Genomic DNA, 14,020 nt, shown 5'->3' with positions numbered 1-14,020 from the left:
TTAAAGTAAGAAGAATGACAAAGTGTTTAAAAAATATTTAATTTAAAAAAATAAAAAATAAAAAATATTTAATTTAAAACAAAAGAGGTAATATACTCACGGTCCAACCCTGGATGGCTGATTGTCATTAATGAGATGGATTTTGTTAATGGAGAAGAAATGGCTGATGTACAGTAATTGAATCCCTGTTGTTTAGATCTGTGACATGCCTGGGAAGTACAAAAAATTTTAAAAAATTGAAGAACAGGTTCTGAATACATCTTATTATTTCTAGATAAGCATAAAACTTTACCTTCCAGTCCAACCTAAGAAAAGGCGGCAGTTCATGGGAGGGGTAACAGCACAGGCTCTATAGGCAGATACACTGGATGCAAGTCTGCCCCTGCTACTTAACAGCTGTTTAACTTCATAGGAGTTACTTAGCTTTGAGCCTTAGTTTTCTTATCTGTAAGACGGAATAATGGAGTGCCCATCCTGTACAGTGGTTTCATATCTGTCATAATACCTAATAATGTTTACTAGTACATACTTAGTAAACATCTGCTGAATGCATAATTAGATAAAAATAACTTCACTGGAAATACCAACACACATATAGTATTGCTCTTGTTCTTCAAAAATCTAAATATCCTTTCTAGAGGTATAGGAGATACCAATAGTATTATTCTGATCTTAATGAGTTGGAAACAAAGCGGCAAGTAAAAGGTTTTAAGATCAAGAGCCAGGCAGCCATTCATCTGGGAAGAATTCTAAATCTTTCCTTTTCTTTTCTAAGATCAGACTGCTTCTACATGAACATGAGGGGGGCTGAAATTGGTAATTTACTGCCTTTAGTAAATTCACAGCAGCCATGTAATGCAACCAGCTGCAGAAGCTCCTGTAATAATGCCCCTAGGAGAATAGTCCACCAGTGTGTACTGGCATACTGCTGGTGGTGAGGGGCTCCCTCTCCTTCTGTTCTGAGACGGCCATTTCAAGTTGTTAGCTGACTTTACTTGGCATGAACCACCCCCTTAACAGTAGGCTAATATCTGCACATGCTCAAAAGGAAGCATTGAAAATCTGTTACTACCATGAATTCAACTCCAGTGTGCCAAAGACTTCTGATTATTTAAAGCTTGTTCCATGTGTAACCATGGAGTCTGAGGCAAACAGTTGCTATGTTTCATATACAACCGTGAGGTCTGAAAAATGAGCTCAGTGAAAGGCAGAGAGCTTTAGCAGGAAGCTGGCTGCTGGCGACTTGTCCAGATCAGAGATACCAGCAGCTCAAAGACCCACTCTGAGGCTGCACACAAGATAAAAACTGTGGGTGAGCAGAGAGTTCCAGAAAGGCTAATGAGCACAGGAAAGCACGAAAATGTCAGCAACTTCATCTAGAAAGACTAAATCAGAAAAGCCATTTTAGAAAGGCTTCAGCAGTAACTGATACCACTTATTAACAGACAGGGTCCGCTGTCCAATTCCTAGAAATATGTTTCAGAAAAGGTTTTACATAACAATATTAAGAAAATTAAAATGTTCCCATTTCCTCATTAAAACTCTCCAACTTCAAAAATGTGGAGAAAAGCAGTGAGAGTAGCAGTCAAGAATTCTGAGGTTAACGTTGTCCAGCCAACGGCCAGTTGTGAGGCCTTCGGCAAGTGCTTCAAATGGGCATGAAGTTCTCACACACAAGGCCTTATGTGGAATCTGAAGGGATATATTGGCTCTAAGTCTAAGATTCTGTTCACAAACCCACAACTTTGGTATTTTGCCTGGTCTTACAATGGACTTCCAAAGGATTCTATACACATGAAATGTGGTTTATTCTTCAGACTCCTCACTTACCAAAGATGCACTTGGCAAGCTATGAAAGAATTGTTTTTATTTTTCACTCTCTTTTTCTGTTACCATTAGGTTGAATAAATTTGAATCATTTGCTTCAATAAATATATTCTCCATTTTTTTTTAAATTTATTTTTATTTTTTAGTCATCTCTAATCACAGGGCTTGAACTCTCAACCCTGAGATCAAGAGGCAGCCAGGCGCCCCTATTCTCCATCTTCTTGCTATTTTTCTTAACCCTTTCTAAAGTGTCAGGCTCAGAAGACATGGGAGATGGGGAAGGGGGAGAAGTGGCAGAATTCATTTGTGCCTTTAAACTGATTTTCGTCCAGCCAAAATTCTCTTGGACCTTCATGTAAGTAATACATCATTATTAAGGTAACCCCCCAGTGTCCAATTTCTATTCGATCATATCACTGCTACGTAATGGGGTGTAACAGAACATTAAATGTCTACATAAAATCCTGTCACCAACTCAAGTTAACAGGCTGTTTTGACATTTTTGTTAGCTTAATTAGATACGGTTCCTTCTATTTCTACCTAAAACTCCAGTCATCTACTCAAACACAGGTGTTTAACTTTGTTGTCTGTTTAATTAGAAATGTTTCATTTGCATGTGTATCACAGAATCCTCCCAGAAATCAAGTGAAAGTTCTCTGGGCCCAAGTGGAAGATAAAGTACCAGGAGCCCAGGGTGGGAGGGTCTAAAAGCTTATGATTCTAGTTCTCACGGCAAACTCCCTGTACCTGGTGGTGAGTGACAGAAAGGCCCTCGAGGGTGAGCACTGGGAAAGTCACCTGACTGGCTGAGAGAAGACCAGGCCCTCCAGTAGGGAGTTCCAGGTGAGTGCCAAGGGCAGGCATGAAGAGATCATCAGTGGGGAGGGAGTACAGATGTTTTCTGAAAATTCTGACAGTGATGGGAAGCAAAGATGAAAAAACAGCCATTTTCTAGGCAATGTGAGAAGACAAAGATTTTTTTCCCCAGGAAGGGATAGGGTTTTGAAAAATTAGGTAATTTTATGTAACAACTTCAAGACTCATTTTACTATTGGGATGATAAAAAGAAGTCCTCAGGTAAGAAGGAAAAATTCAATTACACATCCTGGGTACTTTCCTTATTTAAAAACGTCTGCTTTGATGGAATATTTAAATCAGTGCAGATTAAAGGTATTCTTGAATTAGTGTTAAGTGCTAAAAACTTGCTTTGTGCTAGACTGAGTATATGGTATAATGGGTAAGCAATCACAGCTACTAGACTTCTATTAATCTAAGTCTTGCTTTTTTTGTTCCTCATGTGAGGACACATGTAGGGAAGCATAAATTTTTCCACATCAGCAGCATATATCCACTTTAGCCTTACCTGCTGATCAAGCATCCTATGTTCTCTCTGGCCTGATTCCAGATCCTCTTCTGAAAGTGACACCAAAGAGTCACCCCTTTCTTCACCATTGAAAGGGTGTCTGAGTTCTTTGGTGTTTATGGAGTTTACATCTAGGGATGAAGATGGCTTGTTTCCGACACCAGCTCCTCCTGTCAAGCCTTCTAGGCTGAAACTGAACACAGAGTAAAGGAGTTAATTCATTCTATTTCTGAATCTCAGAAAGGAAGGAGGACACGAAACTGCTCTGGGTGTATCTCCCTGCTGATATATCATTTCTATGTCATCTAGCAAAGTTATCGACAAGGGCAAGGCACAAATGAGTGCCAACTATCTTTACCCCCCACAGGTGTTGGTACGCTGAGAAAGAACACTGCACTGAGATTTTCTTATCTCATTCAACTTGTTCAAATGTTGGCCATCTAAGGTCATTTTCTCAAGATTTTTTTTTCAATACACCATATGGATAAGACCGTAGTATCTTACTGATCTTTTATTTATGGGTGGTTTTCCTTGACCTGACGTAATTAATCTTTGCCAAAGTCTGAGCTCAGCCAATACCAAAGAATTAAATGGCATGGAGAAAAAAGATGCATAAGTAACTTTCAGAAGATAAACACGGAGACTCAGACTTGCCCTTGAGTCAGTTAAGTGGATCTTTACAACTTTACATTCAACTACAGTCTAGCTGACCTTTATAATTTCACAGGTACGTGTCTACTCCAGAAACCCAAGTGTTACTTATGAGCAGTATCATCTGTACATCTGGTTGGACAACAATTGCTTTACAGGTTCCCGGAGAACCGTCAACTGCAGACAGATGCATAGGCCGCCTTAAAGAATGAAATGCTGAAAAGCTACTAAGTCTAAGAGTTTTAATCTTTTGGTTTTGATATTGACCAAGAAAAGGGGGGCAAACTTAGGGCATGGGATGCCTGGAATAAAGATTCTGTGGTCTGCAGAGTGAAAAAGCTTTTTTTTGTTGTTGTTGTTGTTGTTGTTGGTTGTTTGTTTTTTGCAAACAGGAGACTACAAAGAGTAGTTAGCATCTCTCCGCCTTGGGGCACTAGCCAGAATAATCCACATCTGTTGCAGTTGCAGTGAGAACTTCTTTAAAATAAGCAAGATTGCAAAATATAGCTGTAGCAGACCACGTTCTTAGTTACAAGCAGCTGGAAATGCATTTGAAGGTAAACTGAAGCTATTCAGTTATCTCTGCTCAAACTGTACAGTTAGTTCTTACAAATAATCCATGTGTGCCAATCCAGAGGGCTTGTATTTGCTTTTTTTATTTCATAAATTACTTATTATGAACTGAAACCATATGCTTCTATTTTTCTCTAGTGGGTAATTTAAACAATGGATTTTGTTTTTCTTATTTCAATATGACAATAGAAATCATGATTAAATGTTAAGTAAATATGTCTCTGTGAAACTCATTTTCAATACCAGGGAGACAGGCTAAGTGAAGAAGAAATTCAGTTTCTATTGTGAATTGTCTGTAAAGCCTGAGAAAAACCAGTCTATCATTACCCACAAAACTTAATCCTAAAAGTGTTTTAGTAATTAAATCTGGCTGCTTAGCTAAGAGAAGAATATGAAACAATGAGGAATCTGTGATTTTGGAAATCTAAAGAGATTGGGGGATTTGGAAACAAAACAGAAATAAGTGCATCTTATTAGCTGCCTTGCTTCTGTCACTGTTTTCCTCAGGATGTGGGAATCCCCAGGTTCTGGAAATTAGGACAAACCAAAACCAAGCAAAGACATGATCTACTTTATACGATAGATACAAGTCTGTGCAGAAAATACCAAATCTCCAGCCACTTGAGACAAATAGGATGCATCAGGGTACACCATCCACCTCCTAGTCCGTACCCCTTCAAATGGATTAGTGATGCCCATAGCAGAGGCAACTCAACACTGTACTCACAAAGCAGGATGCCATATGCATTTGAGCCACACAGATGCAAGCTCCCAGCCAAAAGCCCAGGTGCCATATTTTATGATTCCCCCTTTGGGGGCTGGACATGTAACAATACCATACCTTCTGTAATTAAAGTCAGCACTCAGGGCAGCAGAGTATTGCACACCAGAGGGACACCAGCTCATACTGGGGATGACATCAAAGGCAGAAACAGAAATGGAGGGAGAAAAGAGGAAACAGCAATGGGGTTATTGGGTTTGAAAAGAAAAGCCATAGTTACAGACAGATGGATTTATTTGATCATCAAAAAAAGGAACATAACATTTAGAATTTAGAAAAAGGCTAGAACAAAAACGACAGAAACTTAAAACTGCTCTACTCATACCCATCTAGACAATGTGCTGGAAATGATTATGTGAGTTTGCCACAGGGTAACAGCTCTGAACCAAGAGTGCTCCCTCCTCAGGTATTGTCCAGAGGCATCCCCATTACTAGAGACAGTCCCTCTGTACGCTCTGCCACACTACTCTCAGACCTCTGTGGCCACGGTGATAATCCTTAACTACACTAAACTCACCTTTGACTAAAAGGGACAATGACAAATTACACTGGGGTAGGATCAATGGGTCATGAGTTTTCTTCACATGTTTCCAGTTAGGGTCCATCTAAGCCGGAGGTCTCCTGAGTCTTTCCTTATAAGGATATCCTATCAACTCTCACACCCATCTTTAAACCCTACTCACTAAGTTCTTGTGATGAAGATATGCCATGTCACACTAGTCACATTTCCTTATATTTTAATGATAATGAAAGCACGTATTTTTTTTTCAAAAGAAAAGGAATTCTATGGTACTGAGTGAGAACTGTCTTAATTTTAGGTTTGCATCCATCTTTCCAAGATGAAAAAAAAAAAAACACTCCATTTAATCATCTACTTTGATTATCTTGGCACTGGTATTTACCCTTAAGCAGGAGGGATAGAAAATCTAGGGTTGGAAATACCATGTAAATATAACTAAAAACAAACAAACAAAAAAATCAAAATATCATGTACTCTGTGAAGGTTGCTGCATCAAGTCAGGATTTTTGACTGACAAATCAAAAACCAGTCAAAAAATACACCACTACCATTTGGGGCCTTAAAAATCTAAGTGATGTATTTTTGTTTTCAGAAGGGGATAAGAGTAACACCCACTCAGCTCCCTCTGGAATCTTGCAAATGGGAAGATGTGCAGACCCCAAAACCCTTTGAATACTCTGAATATACCTAATAACTTTGCTTTGTTGATAAGTGGGGGTTTCTGACAGATGAAAAGACACAAGGAAAATGGCGGGAGAATAAACAGAAGAGCTAGCCCTATGAATGTTCTAAAAATACATCTTTAATATCACTTAAAAATAATTTCAAGAGTAAAACACTTAAAATTAGGTTAAATTAAGAGCACAAAGCTCACAAGGGCAGAAGCAGAAAGGAGAAATATGCATCTAAGACACATCTCTAGTCTGATAAACGAAATCAGACTGATTTATAATTTGCTTGTGCAAGGGAAGCAAGCCTCGATATAAGTTACAAACATGCACAAGACTAAGAAGTCCATTCTCTGAAATTATTAACTTCATTGTGAATCTCCAAACTGTTAATAAAAATTAAAAAAACACCCAACTTCTTAAAAACACATGTTAATCAGCAACTGAATATACATTACCAAATTATCATTAAAAAAATAAATCTCCTTCTACAGATTTAAACATCCCTCTACTCTCAGAAAGTGATAATGCTGTGAGAGAGCAGGGTGAAATTTAGGATAATGAGAATGCTGAGAGACAGGAGACAGAAGGAGGGATATGACAACCATCCTGAGGCTCCAGGAAGGAAGCTGCAGGTGGTGCTCAAGCAGCAGCAGACCTGCCCTTCCTTCTTAACAGAGAACTCGGATCATAAGAGTGGTTTGTAGGGTTTTTTTTGAGAGCCTCCTAAATTTCCTCAGTTCCTCAATTAGTGGAGGTGACATTTAATGGTTCTTTGACCTTACTTTGAGAGTTCGGAAATTCTAGATTTTTAAAAAACAAATATTCTGCTCCCCACCTGTTAACACTTGTGGGAATGTTTCAACTTTACTAGCTAAGGCTTTACTAGCTAATTTTAATATAAAATTTTAAATTATACTTCACATTCTTCCTGCAGAAAAATGACTAAGGGTGAGACGGTACCTAGCTCTATCGTGAAGCTTGATCTGTACGCTGAGACTGTATCCAGCAACTTGTCATCTTCCACTGTCAACACATGCACACTTTTAATAAGTTCACACTGAAGGCTTTAACAGAGAGCCAAACAAATCTCTAAAGGTCTCAGATTCTTCTGAAAGGGGCACTTAACAACGTGTTCTCCTGGGAGAACAACTCAGCTGATCCATGATTACCTGAGATTCACGAGAGTATTTGTATTCAAACTCAATTTTGTGTCTGAAATCAGGCATTATAGGAAGTAACCACTGGAAAAAGACAAAGCCGGGAGGATTACTATGTGCCAGGTTCCCAAGGAAGGGCTTCAGCTCAGAACTGAAAATACCTCTTCACAAATGTCTCCCAATATGACAAGCTATGTGTAATTCCACCACCATTTCTGGATTTCTGAATTTCCATCCCCCGCACCCCCCCCCCCCCCCCGCCAAATAATGGAAGGAAAGGTCACTAATGATGACTTCTGAACAAGCAGAGTAAAACTCAGTATCTGAAAAGCAAATTGGCACTTTTTGGCTAGAAAGGACTATTCAGCTTATAAATTACTAATTTCTAGTTTCAAAATGTTACCTGACAAAAAATAATTAAGGAATTCAGACTGTGAGATGAGCTAACGTGCCTTGTTTTCAGAAATGACTGCATCAACAATGGAGTGGTCAGTGGGCCTAGATGTGTTGAAAATGTGTTAGGGCCTGTGTGCCAGCACACAATTTTTTTTTCCTTCCCCCTTTTCTGAGGGTGGGGGAGGAGGAAGAAATAGTACTCCCCAGGGTCCCTCAGGCACAATCAATGTGACTTTGAATTCTCCTAGGGAGAGTTATCACAGTGATATCTGAACACCAGTAAGTACAAGACAGAAAAAACATTAACAAAATTTTTTTAAAGATAAAAATAGAAAACTTCAGATTCATGAAACCATTTCATATGCAAATGAACATCAGAAATTAATAAATACCTATATTTTATTTGCTTGAAGCAGATGTGGCATTTTAAAAAATAATCATCATGTTTAATCATGGCTTAAGCAAAATGAGATGCTTGTTAGTATAAGCTCAGAGGCAACACAGTTAGTCCATCAAGTTAGTGAACTCTGTACCTTCTCCTATGAATGGGAGGTCTCCTGACAACATCCCCAAGAACTCGCAATGAACTGAAAATGAATGGTGGAAGAGGTCAGTGTTGAGATGAAACACAATGAACACAAATGCATGAAGCATACAGACATCACAAAGGGGGAGACTCAGGCCACAGAGATACAGAGAAACAGTACAGGAAGGCAGGAATGAAAGAATGTGGAGTTAGAAACACAGGAGAACCAAAAAGGCCTGGCAGCCTGACAATTTCTGGGGAGGATCACTCTGCTCCCTCCTTGCTCCAAAGACGTAGTAATCAGATGACAAGGAATGAGGTTTATTAACTCATACAAGTAAAAGGATTTTAACATTCAAAGCTTTAAAAGAATTTCTTAAGGCTTTAAAACTCAGGTTACATTATATGCAGATTAAGCATTAGCTAAACCAATCATTCCAGTCCATCCACCATCTCCAGAGGCATTGGGGCAGTGGTGAGAGGGATGGCCAGTGCTAGACTCAAACAGGAGATGCCATGATATTACACAGGTTGCAAATATGAATAATTAAGTGAAAGGGTTCTAGTCTTCATTGTCTTAAGAGCACCATGTAATCTTGGGCAAATCATTCAGTTTGAGCTTTAATTTCCTCATCTGGGCTAGAAGATCCATAGTCACAGCCAACTCTGAAATCAAAGTCACAGTGACAGGATCCATAGTGGGTTATAAAGAAAAATGGATTGCATTTATAAACTCTCATTTCTTGATGCCGTTATCATCTTTGACAGAATGTCCTGTCAAGAGGCTACTCTTGACTCAGGAAAAGAATTCCACCTATAGGGATCATTCCCCACATCCTTATTTACTTATTTTTTTAACTAGTATGAATGTTTTTTTTTTTTTAAAGTACAGCGTGAAAAAGCTGGGAAGGAAGGCTAAAAAAAACTGTTTATATAATTTATGCTTTCAAATGTACATAAAAACTATCCAGGAGATAGATTTTAAAAATAGTATCCTGCACTCTACCAAAGAATAATATGGAATCACAGAAAAGGCACTTAACTAGGAGACCAGAAACCTAGATTCTACTGACCTCACTCGGTAAGTGATATCAACTATTGGCAGCAGTCTTATCTGCACAAATGCAGACAATGCCACCTGACTCAGCATTTGGACTGGAAAATCAGATGGGATACTGTGTTATTAAACACGTCCAAGAGGAGTAGCACATGAGGAAAGTGTAAAGTATTGCTGGGAGCTCCATGAAGGTGGGGACTCTGGCTCATTCACCTGTGTCTCTAGAACCTAGAAATGTCTGGCATGTAGTGGGTGCTCAATATATTCTGGCTGAATAAAAGAATAAATGAGTGAATGTCAGCAGATAACACGTACCTATAGTTTTGAAATCTGAGCCATGTTTAAGGAAGTAGAGGAATTAAAAAAAAAAAAAAAAAAAAAAAAAAGCCCTAACCGTCCCAGGTGAGGTTTATCATACCACCTGTTTTAAAACAACAGTCAGCCTGCTCCCTTAGCTTTTCCTCCTCAAGAAAGTAGCTCTGGAGTAGGCACAACTATACATACAGCAGGCATCATGGCATTTGTTTGCTGGAGTGAAAACCGTCTGCTTAAATTCGTGTAAGCAGCCTCTGGTCAGAAGGCAACTCCACACTACCCTCTGATAGCCTGCTTCCAAACTGAACGGCTGAGACTGGGTCACGTGTAAACACGTCCCTAACAACTGGAGGATATGTGGAAAAATATCAACCATTCAATGATACTGAAGGATTCTTTTGCTCTTTTATGATTAAATAATCATTTCAACTCTGTCAAAACTTTCTGCATTAGAAATGGACAGCAATTCTCAGGAAGCACGTTGAAAACAGATAGTATTAAGACTAACATTTCATGTTTAGTTTTTAATCTGAAATTGACAGGACACTATTCCCTCCACAAGTTTTTAATCTATGAATTTTATTAACAAATGACTGTAAGCATTAAATACCCACCATGTAACAGACCTACTTCACTTGCAGTATTTAGAATTATTATAAATATTCTGAAAGGCAGGTATTTTCCAGATGAGAAAATTAAAGCCCAGAGGAGTCAAGTAACTTGCCCATGCAAATATATCTATATAATGAGTTAACAGAGCTGGGGTTTGAACACAGGTTTTCCTGATCCCAAAGCCCATCTGCTTTTTTCCATACCACGGTGTCTCCTAAATTTTTTTTTTTTTTTTAACCACAATAACACCAAGTCACAGCATCAGAAGCAAGCAGACACTGAGAAATGAAACCAACAGCCCCCGCCAGGTCCACCTCACCTGCGCTGGTTCATTTCAGCATCACTGGCCGCGTTCTTCCCAGGACCCCAGCTGTGCCTCCGGAAAGGGGACAGCGAGCGCATGGAGCTCCTCAGTACAGAGCAGTTCGCAGGCACCTCGGTGATGCTGTCCATCTCCTCCTCCTCCATCTCACCTGAGCCGGCAGCTTCACCCTCGCTCTCTCGACCCTCAGCTCCCACCCCATGGCTGTAGAAGCCGTCAAGACACTGCTGATCTCTGGACCTGTTCAAATTTGAAATCTGGGGGAGGGATACATCACTGCCATGAGAAGAATGTCGATCCAAGGAAGCTGTGTCGTCAGTGGAAGAACTGGATCCAGTGATATCACAGACCAACTGCTCTTCCTCGGGCTGTCATGGAGAGAAAATATGCACAGCTGAAAATGGCAAGGCGTCATAATTCCCAATCCAAGAGTGGCTTCCTGGTGGCTGCACAGTGGGTAGGATGGGCAAGACCCCAATTGGCATCAAACAGGTGTTTCCTTTTTGAAAGCATGGTCACAGTTGGATTCAAATAGCCCCTGATGAAGGTGTGGTCTAGGTCTGTGCTCTTTCTACCCTCTTATTAGAGGTACACAGACCATTCCTTTCTTACAGCGGAAAAGCATCCAACTCAGGTTCAGGTTGGTTGCACAGGCCAATACCACCAACTGAAACAAAGAGAACTTATGTACCCAGGCTTTCTACTGTGTGAAAACTCTAAATTCATATCCTATTAGGTTTAATTTTTCCCACAAGCTTTAACTAAAAACACGGTTGACTGCTTGGCTGCCATAATGTTCTGAAGTTAATAGTCCAAAAGCAAGTCTGTAATTATTTTAAGAGGCCTTTTGAAAAATGCAGAATAGCTTATAACCCAATCTAAAATCTGCCATGAAAGCCCACATTCTGGGCCATGAATGCCTACATGGAAGAAATCTATTCATTTCACTGGGAATTGGCAGTGTTATCAAGCCAAATAGAACATAAAATAATCAGTCCTGGCAACGGAGTCTTTAGTAAGTGATGATGCTCTTTCCCTGGTCAAACTCTGGAACCTAAGAGAAAAGTACATTTTGATCCCAGTAGCCCTGACATTCTCTGTTTCCACAAACACCAGAGCACATAATTGGATAGGTGAGGGAAAGATGAGCATCCTGATGCTCAGAAGATGAATTTATCTGGAAGATACATAGAAGTGTCTAGAAGATGCATGATCACACTCTTGAATTTGGGCACTGAACTCTTAACATCTTTATTGTGTTCTAGGACAGGGAGCAGGGACTAGGGAAAGGCATTCTGTGGTTTATTTTTCCTTCTTTCCAGTCTAATCAAAGTTTTAATTTAATTAAGAGTGAAGAAACTTACAGTTCTTTGAGAAAGCTTTTAATAATTATGAGAACTAATGAGACTTTTAGCTTTGGAATAGAAAATAAGACCTAAAAAAAAAAAAAAAAAAAGAAAAGAAAAGAAAATAAGACCTATTCAAGAAGGAGAGTATTTTCAAATATTTACAGTAACACTTCAAAAGCATTCTCTTCCAGCTCATATGAGCTTTATTCACTCTGTGGCATCCGGTTTCCTCATTTATTTGATCTGAAAATGATGGTAAAGGATGAGACTAATAGGGAGATGTGGGGGTCACTAGGACCCAGACTGGTTCTCAGTCCTTCCCAATACACAGGTGGTGAACAGCAAGAACAAAGATGTGAACTCAGGCAGATTTCAACTACAACTGGCCTGTTCTGTTCCCCTCATCATCTTTTAAAAAATTCCTGCAAGGGGCGGAGGGTGCCTAGGTGGCTTAGTCCGTTAAGGGTCTGCCTTGGGCTCAGGTCATGATCCCAGGGTCCTGGGATGGAGCCCTGTGTCAGGTTCCCCGCCCAGGGTGGGGCGGGGGGGGGGTGGGGGAAGAGAGTCTGCTTCTTCCTCTCCCTCTGCCCCTCCACCTGCTCATGCTCTGCCCCCACCCCCAATGAATAAATATATATTTTTAAAGATTTTATTTATTTATTCATGGCGGGGGCGGGGGGCAGATGCTCAACTGCTGAGCCACCCAGGCATCCCAAATGAAAAAATCTAAAAAAAAATTCCTGCAAGGACAAGATCTTGAAGTTCTGTGTTCCCTCCACTGGGTCACAATGTAAAGTAAAACAATGTTTTAACCAACTAGATTCTAAAATAGGGTAGGTATTATTTCAAAATAAAATCATCAACCATTCTTTTTAAATTAGTGGGGATTAACTCGCATGTGTAATAAGCATCTATCTTCTAGTAAGACATTAAAACAAGCTGGGAAAATTATTGGTGGCCTGTTTGTACACACTTTAAAAAAGGATAACTCTGTCTAGCATATATCCTCAACAGTGTTGATCCCGGTGTGTGCTAGAACATCTGTGTACTTTTAACTCTGATAAGCCAAACTAAGCCCCTAAAAACTAAATAATCAGGGAGTTTTCACAGTAAATACCTGAGTTCTTTAGTCCTTGCACTCCTAGTAAGAATGAAGCTCACACTAATATTACGCTCAAGTTTTTTTTTTAATTGTACCTTATTTTTTAAAGATTTATTTATTCATAAGAAACACACAGAGAGAGGCAGACACAGGCAGAGGGAGAGGCAGGTTCCCTACAGGGAGCCCGATGCAGGACTCAATCCCAGGACCCCAGGATCACGCCCTGAGCCAAAGGCAGATGCTCAACCACTGAGCCAACCAGGTGCCCCTTTATTGTATTCAATTCTTATTATGAGCTTGTGGTTATTACTTGAAAAAGGGAAAAACAAGACAAAATCAGTAACTGACGTAAGTCTTCATTTCTAAGTATTGAGGCAAATGGTTTTTCTTTAATGCTAGATCAAATCTAAAAGGACGCTCTAAATTACTTTTTCCCCAAGACTTATGTGCTCTCAAAAGAATTTCCCAGCTTTATCATGTCTTTATACTATCCTGGCAGAATAGAAAGCAGTCAGGGGTGTGACCAGAAACTAGGAATATGGTCCTAGTCTTTCTATAGCTAGGTATGTAACCACTTTCTCAATTTGTCTATCTAAGATGATGATCTTTTAGATCTAAAGATACTAGACCTTACCAAAGGCTGTTGCAAATTACTATTTTAATAGTGAATAGAGGGGAAAAAAGTGGGGTTTTTAAGTGTTTGGATTTTTTTTTTTTATTCCCTTCCAGTCCCTGAATTTATTAGTGCTTTAGTTCTTAGGAGAACCATTACTTTCATCATTCTCCACACTCATCACA

At 39.5% G+C, this 14,020-nt stretch overlaps 1 protein-coding gene across 15 annotated transcripts in view; it reads right to left on the bottom strand.

Annotated features, from left to right (window-relative positions):
- The window catches only part of AKAP13 (A-kinase anchoring protein 13), a 320,707-nt gene that overhangs the window by 67,967 nt on the left and 238,720 nt on the right, over positions 1-14,020 (bottom strand). For 8 of the 15 annotated variants that reach the window (XR_013364374.1, XM_077871282.1, XM_077871307.1 and 5 more), the window contains 5 exons: positions 10,769-11,139; positions 8,473-8,526; positions 5,256-5,321; positions 3,191-3,383; positions 101-209 (listed from right to left, as the gene is read on the bottom strand). Coding sequence is in view for 14 of the 15 variants with exons in the window: in XM_077871282.1 (XP_077727408.1) it covers positions 101-209; positions 3,191-3,383; positions 5,256-5,321; positions 8,473-8,526; positions 10,769-11,139 (793 nt within the window). In the remaining variant the exon portion in view is untranslated. The remainder of the gene's footprint in view (positions 1-100; positions 210-3,190; positions 3,384-5,255; positions 5,322-8,472; positions 8,527-10,768; positions 11,140-14,020) is intronic. The other 7 variants (XM_077871346.1, XM_077871362.1, XM_077871376.1 and 4 more) reach the window with 3 other exon arrangements.

The sequence above is a fragment of the Canis aureus genome, chromosome 2 (assembly GCF_053574225.1).
Source record: "Canis aureus isolate CA01 chromosome 2, VMU_Caureus_v.1.0, whole genome shotgun sequence".
NCBI lineage: Eukaryota > Metazoa > Chordata > Mammalia > Carnivora > Canidae > Canis > Canis aureus.
The sequence above is the reverse complement of the archived record's forward strand: the minus strand, read 5'-3'. Positions and strand labels throughout refer to the sequence as shown.